The following is a 13,680-nucleotide window of genomic DNA, read 5'->3' on the forward strand; positions in this document are numbered from 1 at the left end:
AGAACCAGGATGGTATGGTAAAAATTATTTCTTACAGACCTCGCATAAAGTCATACACATATCTATAAACTGAAATACCGCTTATAAGTGTAAAAATGATCATGAAATTTACATTACATCCAGATAATTTTTATTTAGTCGATATATTAACGATAGTTCTCGTTATAATTTGCAGTGTTTATACATAAAATATGTATTATAATACATATTCAAATTAATTTAACGAAAATAGAAATCAATTTGCCTTAAAAAACCACTTAACTGCCAGACTGTAAAAAAACCTGCAAAAAACCCACTTAAACCAGCCAATGACAGGTCATTGGCTGGTTTAAGTGGCCAATTTCCACACCGTGTAATATTCACCATTCTGCCCATGTTTAAACATCCACATTTTCTCAACTCTTCCATCTGTTGACTTTTGTGAAGTAAATTATGTGGGTGAGATTCATCCGGCTGAATCTTACCCACATAATAAAGGTTTCAGCTCCTTTACTTCACAAAAGTCGACAGATGGATGAGTTGAGGAAATGTGGATATTTAAACATGGGCAGAATGGTGAATGTTACACGGTGTGTAAAGTGGCCACTTAAACCAGCCAATGACAGGTTATGAGCCCTGTAAATGCCTAGAATTCCATACGCCCTTCTCATTAATGGTTTCCCTCTCTGTTGCAATAAAAATAAAAATAGAATTATTTATTACTTTACGGGCTGTTTAACCCATAACGTAATGCAGACTGTAAATATAAGTTAAAAATTAATGAATAGAAAACAGATAGCTGCTGAACTGCGAACATGTACAGAAAAATAGATCCATATTATCCGCAGATATAACCAATAACGTATTAGTATTTGTATCTGCACATGCGCATGCAGTCTGCTCATAAATGTATGCAAAAATGTGGCATGGTCAAAAACAAACTATGGAATAAGCTTAGTATAGTTATTCTAGACCGTAAACATTTTTACAAGTAATCATTTTCTTATATCGGGTATAAATAGTAAAATCCGGGTATGGTTATTTCTTGGTATGAGGGAATCTAATAAGTAAGGCACAATTACTTATATATACGCATGCATACATACACACATATACGCATTAACACATATAAAAAATAAACAATATAAATCGTTTACAATAAAAAACAAAAAAATAACTAGTTCTACTAGCAATTTGGTTTAATTTTTTAGCCATACTTTCATACTTTTTAAAAGCCATCTTCTTCGATTTACAAATAATTAGCACCAAACCGCTTTTCTTGCATGTAGACTAAATATCATCTTCATTCGATTCCATCACTTTTCAGTTTTTTCAAACAGTTGTAAATGTGTACGTGGAGCAACCATTATATAAATATATACGAGTACATCAATATTAACTTACTCCATCAGCCTTGGTCCTGATGTCCTTTCCCGCAGCGTTCAGGAGTGCTCTGAGGATACTTGTAGCAGTACCAGTTTGTCTACTTGCCACCAAATGCACGGCAGTCTGTTGTCGACTCTGCAAAACGAAATTTTACACTTTAGCACCGGCCGAATACACAAAATTTACCCTGTGCCCGGCCCATTTTTGTGAAATTTCATACTTTGTAAAGGGTTTCTTAAAAGTATCATAATTATGAAAATACTAAATTAAATCAATTGAAACCTCCCGTATTTATTTGAAATAATTAAATTAGTCATTTTTGTATGATAGTTTTGCCAACAGTTGCTTTTATGGAGAGCCACATTGCGCATTGCAATGTTCGCATATATACAGGGCCTCACTCCTTTTTTTGTGCTTTGTATCCTGGAGTTGTGTAAACACGCGATTATAATAACCATGTATTGTGTCCCGGTCCCGTGTTTTCACGTGGTTTACCAGCAGCAAAAAAGTACTCATAAAAGTCAATAAAATGCACTTTTTTAGACAGCTGGTAAACCACGTGAAAATTGGGGACCGGGACACGACGCATGGTCATAAAATTACGTGTTTACACGGCTCCGGAATACAAAGTGTTAACAAAATTAACTTTCAATTATCATTAAAAAAATGACAAAATCTTGTCATTGGATAACCAAAATAAATTAGATTTTTTTTTTCTGCACCTTTTCGTACATTAACACGCAAAGTGTAAATGCTCATGTTATGTGTATTTTTATTGAAATAAAGTAAATAATCCAGTGGTAGTATAGTGGACTCACGGGTCAAAGGTACTTGGTTGAAATCCCACCATACCACAACTCGATTTCCGTTTTTCCATCACAAGTTATTTACGACTAGGAATAGGAATTGGTCTGAAAATTGAAATATTTGAGTAAATATTAAGAACTCAAGTATTTCTCAAGAAATAACAGCAATTTTCTCGTCCATGGTGTGAAAAATTCTCAAAATACATAATACAAAATGATATTATTAAAATAACCGTATTTTTTATATTCTTTGATAATTTAAAAGAAAACACTGTTTTTGGAAGTAAGTATTAAGCATTATCGACAAAATCGAGAAAGGAGCTCTGCGTTGGTTTGGACATGTAGAGCGAATGGACAGCGAAAAAACGGCTAAAAATATTTACAATGTGAATGTTAATGGATGCAAATAGAGGAAGAACGAGAAGACATGGCATGACGGAATCCAACAAATACTTAAAGATGTACCTGTCAAAAGTCGGAATAATCAGGGCGCGTGCATGAATGTTGAGCAAGCGAGATCTGTATGAGAAGATAGAGTAATGTGGCATTCTATGCTCTCTGCCTATCCTTACGGAGAAACGGTTTGGTTGATTGTTTGTTTGCTTTGTATTATGTTTATTGTTTCAGGGCTGCAATTATTTATTTTTGAAAAACAATGAATGACAGATTTTTCTGTTACAAAATAATTTTATTGCTTTTTAAAATATTCGCCTTTAAGTTTTATGCACTTTTGCATGCATTCGAAGCAAATTTCAAAATAGTTTTTCCACTCTGAAAGAAGCATATCCAACATGGTTTTGGATGAGTTCAATAGCTTCTTGACGTGATGAAAATCGTTCTTCATGCATTTTTTGTTTGACATTCGGGAGTACAAATATGTCGTTAGGTGATAAATCATGTGAATACAGGCGATGAGATATTAAATCTATGTTTTTATCTTTCAATTATTGTTAGACACGCTATGTGAGAGCTGACACTATCATGGTGAAGGAATTTGTGACGTTTTGGGTTGTTTTTCCAATTTCAACAATGACTTTGGGCAAACAATTTGATGTATACCATTCTACATTTTAATTCGGATTTCCATTTTTCGATAAAATGTTTTTTTTTAAACGCTTACTTTAAACAAAATACTCAGTTGATCAGAGCTCTCACTATTTTAACAATTACAAATGTATAAATTAAAATTAATTACAATTAAATTAATTAAATACTAATTTCACATCTAAAGAGTGCCATTTAGTGATCGTTTGAAAAAACGTAAAAGGTAGCTATGTAACTATGTATTATGTAATAATTGAGAAATTTAATGCAATATAGTATATCGATTGTGCTAATATAACTTAATCTTCTATAATTTACCTACACGCATATACACTAAAGAAAAAAAAACAATAACACGAGTGAAAGAAAAATGAATCATAAACCTAAAAAATTTCGTAGAGGATGAGACAATTTTACCTATCTGAAATTCGCAAAGGCTGCGGTGGGCGGGACATGTACGGAAAATACCCCACGTTTGGCACCAAAGGTCCCAACTAAGTGGATTTTAGTGGAAGCGACCAAGAAGCAGACTAAGGAAGTGATAGGCAAATGAAGACATGAGTGGATGAAGGCATTATGTCGCAAATTTAAAAAAATGTACTTTTCTTACTAAAAATGAAAATTTTATGTACTGCTTTTTCACACAAAGCCAACTAGATCGTCAAAAAGTAGCAAAAAACGATTTTGAGAGCGAATAGTGTTATTTTATCAACAATAGGGAAATATCTCGTACTATAAATACCGATAAAAATATATGAAATGGATTTAGAATAATCAATTATATTTGCAAAATCAATATGGATATTGTAAAGAAATGTTTTCATACATAAATGTAAAAAATAAATTCAATAAAAATACGATCGTAGAAAAACGCGACGTGTTTGGCCTTGGTTGTTGTGACGTCAAGTTTCGCGATATTGTTCTACACAAATGTTAATGGTAAGGAACAAATGTTCCGTCTTGAACCTACAAGAGCAAAGTTTAAAAACTATTGTATCTGTAAAAATAAAGGTTGAGGCAAATGACAATAATACAATATTATTTGATTAGGTTAACGTTTTGCCGATTAACAAACGGCGTCAGTATAAGATAGTGACAGATCATTTCCTAGATTACAGTTTTAAATCCAAAGTAAAAGTATCGGCACAGCAGCTGACGGTTCCACGACAGAATAACTACTATGGAAATATAACAATGGGGAGTGTAGTACCAAAACTGTTTAATTTAATACCTGTTGAAAATCGTGAAGAAAAAACCAAAATACATTAAAAAAAATGATTGAAAACTTATTAAAAACAGCAACTGAAACCTAAGGGTGCACATAAATTTACAATATTCTTCATTTATTAATAAGCTATGTACTAACATTTTATAATTTAAATTAAATATATATTTACATATATATATATGCATAATGTAACCCGCAAACAAACCTTGGCTTTGCAGGAACAAAAATACGACTATGTATGTTATTTTATTTGTTAAAATAAATAAAACTTTTAAAAAAATAAATGAATCGTGACGAATTAGGGGCGTGGCCAATGGAATCACCGTTTTTGTGGGAATTCAAAATTACAAATTAAAAAAAATAACTTATGCTACAAAATTACTGGACAGTATTTCATAGACCTTTATTACTTAAAAATGTTGAAAAAAGGGATAATTCTTTATTGTAACGGTGTTTAAAAATTGAATCCTAGATATCTCTGCTTTTTGTTTTCGTTACATAATACCTCTATCAACTCTTGTCTTCTAATGTTTGGAAGAAGAGTAAGGTAGGAGGATCGGAAGCCCTTTTTTTGGGAGTTGTCTTAATATTCATTTTGCTTATAATATGTATGGCTACATAATACGATTATTTCAAGCATTTGTAAAGTTATTTTTATTAAAAAAAAACTTCTTTCAAACGTTTACTTTCAAATGATTATTACATACTATTGCCATTCTCAATCAACTTTGGGGTGTAATCTATTTTAGGAACATCTCTGCGCTTTTTTCCTATGACAAGGGAAAAGTTAGACTTTTTATATTCATCAATAATTTCGATCCACGAATGGTGTTATGAATTTTGTATCCTGACTTTTAATATATATTTATCTTAATATTTGATATACGTACCCCGCCAGGACTAAATGGATCCACTCCTTTTTTGGATAAAAGCAGCTTCACTACATCCTCACGAGAGTACATGGCTGATATGTGGAGTGCATTGTAGTTATCCTGTGGAAAAAAACAAACAATTAGATAAGTTCCGTTAAATAACACTTTTATATGACATATACGCTCTTTCACAACTTTATTGCATTTTCTAGCATAGTCTTTATTAATGGCTAGTTATATCACACAAGAAGCCTAAACTATTATTTTTAAAAATATATAAAGAAAACATACAGTACTACACAATTGAGATAACTGGAAGGTATATAAAATAAAACTAAATTCCCAATTCCAGTGAAGTTTTCATATTATTCAATACAATCCAAAGGTGATTAATTCAACATGATTATAATTTCTTCAAAGTTACAATAATAATATTTTATGGAAAAAAAACAACGTTAAAAGTATAAAAAAAAACCTGCTCAGAGTTGTGAAATTAAACACTTACTCTAGCCCTTAACTATTGGTTTTCCCCACAATTATGATTAATGTACATGTTCATTATATTATTTTTATTTAAGTACCTTGAATTATACAACAATATAAGGACATTAAAACCATCTAATCTTCACATTCGTTTGAAAATGCCCTAACAAGGCGAAACAATTGTCACGAAATTGTTGTTTTTATATTTGTAAACATAAAATAAAGGGTTCAGTAGACTCCAATCAGTGTTTGATTTCTTATATTATTAGTTTTAAAAAAATAAACGTGGCACAAAATTACAGTTAAGTAATATAAAAAAAACAGTATAAAAAGTAAAATTAAATGTAATGTTCGGTGTAAAAAAAAAGGGTTGCAGTCCCGTGGATAGTATTGCGGACTCACGGATCGGAGGTCCGAGGTTCGAATCCCACTATATCCCAACTTGATTTCCATTTTATTTAAGTGATTTATTTACAACTAGTTGAAAATAGCTACCAAAATTAAATTATTTGGATAAATCATAGGAACGCTAATATTTTTATTTTTTTTAAATGTAAATTAAAAAAGGGTAAGTATTTATTAGAAAAAAACAGTTGGAATTTTGTTAAAAGGTTTCAACATATTGTTTTTGAAAACATAAAATCCAATATACATGCTTAAAAAAGTTCTTAAAATTTTATGATCAATGTAAAAACGAATTCTTACAATAGCTAATATTTACATCAGGTAATCAAAAGGTTGGGTGATTTTGCAAGGTGCGTGATGAACAGTAAATTTACATTTTATTTAGGAGCTAGGACGATTCAGCTAGTTTTTTAAAATAATTTTATAAAGGGAAGTGAGGTCAATTAATGTCCTCTTTTTTTAAAAAGATTCACAAGTTTGTGATAACGTGCAGATAAGTCATAATTTGTAAGTGTAAAGAGTATTGGAAATTTAAATGTTTAAAATTATTTTTTAAACATTCTTTTGAAAATAACCTCAAAATTGCTTTGGTAAATCACAAAAACGCGAACATCATATTTCAAATAAACTTTTTTTAAATGTGTTTTATTTTAATTTAATTTGATTACAGATTTTTACAACACAGTGAAAAGTAAATATGCTCACAAAGCTAGAGCCAATTTAAAAATCCGTATTTATATTTATGGGGAAGAGGTGTAGGAGAGAACTCGATTGTTTAAAAAATGTTAATGCATTTAAAAAAATAAATAAATTGTATGATGGAGGTATAGGTAAATTATTTTGTCCCGGATTAAGTTTATGTAACTGCTTGGAATATAATAAGCATAAATATATATCAACATTTTTTTGAGTATGTCCAAATGCTTGCAGACTGGCTGGATTTGTGCTCTCCCTAGGGAGTTGTTCATATTTAAATTTGTTGCAACAGAGAGGGAAAACATTTTTAAGAAGGGGATATGGGAGTCTAGGCATTTACAGGGCTTATGAACTGTTATTGGCTGGTTTAAGTGGCCACTTTACACACTGTGTAACATTCACCATTCTGCCTATGTTTAAACATCCGCATTTCTTTTGAAAAAAAAAACTTTTACTTCACAAAAAGTCAACAGATGTAAGAGTTGAAGAAATGTGTATGTTCAAACATTGGCAGAATGGTGAATGTTACACAGTGTATAAAGGGGCCACTTAACCAGCCAATGACGGGTCAAAAGCCCTGTAAACGCCTAGACTCCCATATTCACATCTCAAAAATGTTTCCTTCTCTGGTGCAACAAATTTCAATAAAAATATATGTATTTATTTGTTTATTACACACATGTAATAAATAAAACAATAATAATAATAAGTTATCAGCTTTATTAATTACAAAAATTGAACTGATATTATATTAATATTAGTAATGAAAACACAGAAAAAGATTATTTTCAACGAATTTCCCTTTTAATATTACACAATATTTTTCTCACTCCCGCTCAGCAAAATTTAGTAATTGGCTATATAAAAAAGTGGTCAAAGCTAATTAGGTACTTTTGAGTTACAGTTAAAATAATCTTAAGTACTTAAAACATGTACCAACCTAGGAATTATGATTCATAATATGCATTTGATATATTACCTATATCGACTAACAAGAGACCTATGTAATAAGCAGTTTATGTAGTTTTTAAAATGGCTTTTTCAAGTAAATAAGAGGATTGAAACAACTATTCGATACGTTTGAATAAAAAAAAAGTGATGAAATAATTCATATTAGCATTGTGATTTTTTTAATTTTCTACAATAGCAATAGCATTTGAAAAAATTCTTGTATTTCTAGTCTAGAGACATGAAATTAAGGTATTTTTTCAGGAGCAATAAAAATAAAAAAAACAAACAAAATTTTTCCTAGCTATTTTTTTTAGAAGATATTTATTAATGTTTAAAGAATACATAAAAAAATCACGTGAAAACATAAAAAAAGTCACAGGCTGATGAAGCTGGGGGTCTGAAAAAATGGCGAGCCCTAATTGTCATGATTGGAACCCTCCTAGTAATTTAAATACTAAAAAAAAATAGTTCTAAAAAATGCTGCAACTTTCCAAACTCTAAAAAAGTTTTAAAAAAGTTTTTTTTCGCAAAATAGCGGCTGTCTGAAATAAAAAAGACTAACATTAACCAATTTTTTCACCTTTTCGAATTCTTGAAAAATAGCTAAAAATGATTTTTGTAATAATTTTAGTTGATGCCATATATAATGTATAAAAAAGGCACATACCAAATTTCAAATAAATTGATTCTCAAAAACTTGAGATATCATGACAATAGTCTCGAAAAAAGTAGTCGCGTCACTAAAGTAGCTATTTCTCCAAAAATATTTTTTTTTAATAAAAAAGTCCAAAAACAAAAAAAAAACATATTTCTAGACTAGAATACCCCCTTAAATTAATGTCAAAGGGCCGTTCACATGTAGACAATACAATAGATATGACAATATTGTCTTGTCCCAGCTCCGTAACCAGCCTCGACCGCGCAGGACAAAACGCTATGACAAGACGAAAATTTGGCTGCAGTTCACACTTGAACACAACAGCATTTGTTAGAAGCGAATTCATAAAATATTATTAGTTTTATACCAAAACGTGTTGAAATTGTCAAAAAACGAACTAAATATTAAAAATTATTCATAGATACGGCAATAGCTGACAGTAAAAATACATATTACAATCATCTTCGGAACAAGATATTACATATAGTGAGAAAACTTTCGACAATGTGGTTGCGAATTATGTGGCTATGCATTAAAATAGTATCACAACTTTAAAATCCTTTTTACCCACAACCACTGTTCACTTCCCACCTCAGTATCCTTTGATCATCCGCCACATTAAGATCTCGTGTAGTGAATCGCGCGTTTATTTTATTGAACGTGTGCCGCATTATAGACTTTGTTTCCTACAACCACTAGTGTTCAGCTCCAGATTGAGGGCCTGTCCTAGTGTTGGTGCCGCTTGCAATTGACTAGTCGGACCAGCGCAATTCCATCAAGAACGAACCAGGTTAGTGGCATCCATTCCTAATCCATCTCATTCGTTGGGGTTGTGAGCGATTGACACTGCATACCGCAAATCCAGGATATTCACTTATTTTATTATAATTAAAATACAGTCTACTTCGGTAAATAAAATCGTAGAAGCCGGCTTCGCTCCCCGCTATTTCTCGAATTCATTTTTTCACCACAATGGTTTGCTTTTGACCTAATTAACTAAGTAACTAAGCCAAAACCAAGCGAGGGTAAACAATGCTTTGAATATGTCCAAATATTTGTAAACAGGCTGGATTTCCTTTTTAGGAAGACATTAAGATCTAAATTTGTTGCAACAGAGAAGGAAAACGTTTTTGAGAGGGAAATATGGAAGTCTAGGTATTTAAAAGGTTTATGACCTGTCATTGACTGGTTTAAGTGGCCACTTTACACATTGTGATGAGCAGAATATGAATGTTGCAAAGTGGTCACTTAAACCAACCAATGACAGGTCATAAGCCATGTAAATGCCTAGACTTCCATATCCATTCTCGGAAATGTTTTTTCTCTGTTGCAACAAACTTAGATCCAAATGGGGGTTATCACTAGAGCCCTCACGGGGCACTGCATATTGAATAAACACCTTGCTAAAATATTCCTTTCTAAAACTTCTAGATGTAGTTTTCCGCAGCACATTTTATGTAAATGGAAAGCTTTACATCACAACAGAAGCCGCATCCATGGTGGACCATTGGTTAAACCCGAGGGTGTGAGAGCACTCGCCCCCTACCTGACAGCCCGATCCAGCCTTAAATGGCGAGAACTAATTTACGGGGACCCATCACAATAGATCTACTTAGGTCGCAGTGACGTCAAGAACTTATTAAGCACTGACCTTATTCACAAGAATAAGAATAAGTACTTTAGAAATGTATGCGAAGTAAATATAATTAAAATCGAAACTCTCTAACTGGTTTCAAACTTCCTCTTGGTCGCTTTATTTATTTATTTGTTCTTTTACACTTTGTGTATTATTTTTTTGTAGTGTGTCACTGAGGTGTCCGATGCTTAGGTAAAAATTTGATATATAATTTTGAAACATGCCTTATTTTACATAATTAAATCATAATCTCAAAAACAAATAAAACATAATAAAAACACACAAAACTCACAAATAAAAACACTATAAACAAAAACAGCTTTCTACCTGTTTGGTCTGATCCACTCATCAATCCGTGGGTATTCCACCTCCATTATCCATTTCTTAATAGCAATTAAGCTACATATAACCTGTAGCTCATATATTTGCATAAGTTCTAAAGTCTGTTTATTACTACTAGAATTTCCAGTTATACAAAAGAACCGCGTGATAATCCGACGGAGAATAGCCCATTTCACATATATCATCTTAATCTAAACTGCACGGTAAAATTATAGTGGATTGAAATTTATTAGATTCGTTTGTACCTATTTGATTATTATTATTTTTAATTATTTTTGTTTGTTACGAAAAACAACAGCAATACAGAAAAAAATATATATAACGTTATAAAAAAAACAAAAAATTCATATTTTACGTTTTTTTCTATGAAACTCCATAGCTAAATATTTTCGTAAAAATATCAATAAAAACGCCTAGCTTAATACATTAAAAAAAAAAAATAAACGTTCTTATAATTTACCCAAATTTTCAATTTAAGTGACCATTTTCAACGAGTCATAAATAACTCACTATTAGAAAATAGAAATCAAGTTGGGGTAGAGTGGGGTTCGAACCTCGGACCTCTGATTCGTGAGTCCGCGACACTAGCCACGGGACCATAACTCTATTAAAACACCATAGTAAAACATAACAAAATTGGTTTTAATGATAATTTTATCAAAATAATTATTTAAATTTAGCGAGTACCCTCAGGTAAAATTCCTGCAAAAAGAAATCGACTGGAGATTAGTCGGTCTCATGGTGTACTGGTTATTGCGTTTACCGGGCATTACATAAATAAATAATTGTATAACAATAAATATCGATCCACCGTACTGTATTTTATCATGCCGTGTAGATTTTTGCCGTGGTGTGAAATGGGCCAATCATGCGATATCACGCAGTGGGCTCGTGGTTTGCACGTGCACAGCGGTCTAGTCTTCGTGAATGTACGGTAAAAGTATTCTTGGCAAGGACGGCTCCTGTATTTTGTCCCCAAAGACATCTCTATAACCTCATGAAGGAGATTCCTGTGACGCGCTATGTAACCAATTCACCGAGCACGTCTTTCGTAAATGCTTTTAAGCAGGTCCCTTCCTCCTTCGACTCTTTTAGGAAATTGCCAGATTCTTTTAATAAGACCACATTTCTAAAGCCTCTAGTCTCTTTTGTCTTTTTCAGATAGGCACCATGACTCGCAGTCGTATATTAGCCACCACATACATAGGTCTTAACAAGAAACTTGCGTAGTATCAGTTCTACATGAATTAATAAAAAAAAGGGTTTTCTGTTCAACCGCGCCCTTAAACAGATCATCTTAAGGCCCGTATTAACATAGGAAATAAACATTTATCTTTAATTTTATCTACGGAGTAAAATAAAGTTTTCTAAATAAGAAATACAATACGTATACATTTTTTTTTCTAAACAAGTTCAATTTTTTATTTATTTACAATTTTAAAAAACCCGTTAGGGTTACATTAGAAATTTAATATTGTCTAGTCATTTTATGTCTCGTCTAGTCTAGTTAGTTCAGTCATCATGTGCTTTTTCAGATTAATTTTAAATTTGTCTCTAGTAAAAGTTTTCAAGTAGTAAGGTAAGTCGTTGTAGTGTTTAAGTCCATTATTTAGTATTTTTGACTGTCCTGTGTTTGTCTTTGCTTTTTCAATATGATAGTGTTGTTGTTGTCTGGTGTTATATTTGTGTATGTCAGCATTTTTGACTAATATTATGTCGTCGTCTTGTATGTTTCCCAGTGTTATTTTGTGCACAATTTTTAAGGTCTCAATTTTAGTCAAGTAGTTTGTGTCAAACTGGTGTGTTTTTTTGTACAGTTCAGTCGTAGAGGTCAGGTAGGGAAGGTTGCATGTTAGTTATCGACGAAGATGCTTTAAATTTTCATTCAAATATACACACTTTCGTACATAAATATCGATTTTACTTTGCACTGTCTCGATGTGTGCCGATGACATTGTATGTAATCGCGGCCCAGAGCCCCGATTACAATGGGAAGTTAACATTTATCTTCAATTTTATCTACAAAGTAAAATGAAGTTTTCTATATGAAAAGCAGAATATGCATACAATTTTTCTTCTAAACGTGTTCAATTATAGGTTACCGACGAATATACTTTAAATGTTCACGCAAATATACATATTCATTTTCGTACACAAATATCGGTTTTTCTTTATAGACGGTCGAAGATAACGCTGTTTACTCCCTATTGTAATCGGGGCCCCGGTGATCCTATTTTTAAAGTAGACAAACTCCTTCTTATTATTTAATGAAACTTCTTATGTAATCCGTAACATGTAGCAGTAATTATTGTGAAAAATAGCAACACAGCAGTTTAGCACATAAATAGCATTTCACGTGCTAAGCTAATAAAGAAACTTCGCAGGATAATGAAACTAAATAAAAAATGTAATAATTGCGGCCACCCGTATGTAATAGAATGTAAAACTCTATGTAGAACCGAAGAGAGGCCGACTGTAAATCAGCAAAAGAAATTAGCATTCCTTTCCAACCCCTTTATGTGGTCCTGCCATGTGTGTTGCCAGATATTTTACTGTTATTTCATGTTAAGTGTTCATTTAACAGCCTTATTTGCATTCTTGGTTCATATTATTTCTATTGCTAAACGAAATACAGTATTATTAGTAAAAACTTGATAAACTGTGAATATTTTATCGCTATTTTGACAAGTTCGCTTGTCTTTTGTAAGGTTAAAAGTTTAATATGTTTAATTAACACAAACTTGTAAAAACTTTTTGTCGTTTGTAACAAATTTACAAAGTATCATGATTCTGCAAGTTAATATTTATTTAAGGATATACGTTTTTATATAATTTGATTCAATGACTAAAATACTAACAATATTTAAAGTACATCCGAATGTTTGTAGAAAAGCTGGATTTCACTCTTGAGAGAGTTAGAAAGGTTAAAATTTTTATTGTTTAACCTTTAAAACACTGAGAATAGATACATTAACTTTAATTACGCACAGACGGAAAGAAGAATTTTGTAGTTTTCAAATATTTTTTCTGAATTTTACTGCTTAAATTAAAATTTATTTAAACAGAGAGGGAAAACATTTTTGAGAAGGGATTTAAAAAAAAATATATATATATTTTTTGTATTTGTTTATTTTTCCATACATATATTATTTACAAGGAAATATAATTACAAAAATACACTTTGGAAAAATACA

The 13,680-nt window shown here is 31.5% G+C and overlaps 1 protein-coding gene across 1 annotated transcript in view; it reads right to left on the bottom strand.

Moving 5' to 3' along the window:
* Window positions 1-13,680, bottom strand: part of nompC (no mechanoreceptor potential C) — a 131,042-nt gene that overhangs the window by 35,642 nt on the left and 81,720 nt on the right. The window contains exons 3-4 of the mRNA XM_088240747.1: window positions 5,334-5,435; window positions 1,384-1,500 (exon numbers count right to left, since the gene is read on the bottom strand). Coding sequence (XP_088096873.1) covers window positions 1,384-1,500; window positions 5,334-5,435 — 219 coding nt within the window. The remainder of the gene's footprint in view (window positions 1-1,383; window positions 1,501-5,333; window positions 5,436-13,680) is intronic.

Source organism: Micrasema longulum, unplaced genomic scaffold (genome assembly GCF_059751315.1).
Source record: "Micrasema longulum isolate JH-2025_06_02 unplaced genomic scaffold, ASM5975131v1 h1tg002578l, whole genome shotgun sequence".
Classification (NCBI taxonomy): Eukaryota; Metazoa; Arthropoda; class Insecta; order Trichoptera; family Brachycentridae; genus Micrasema; species Micrasema longulum.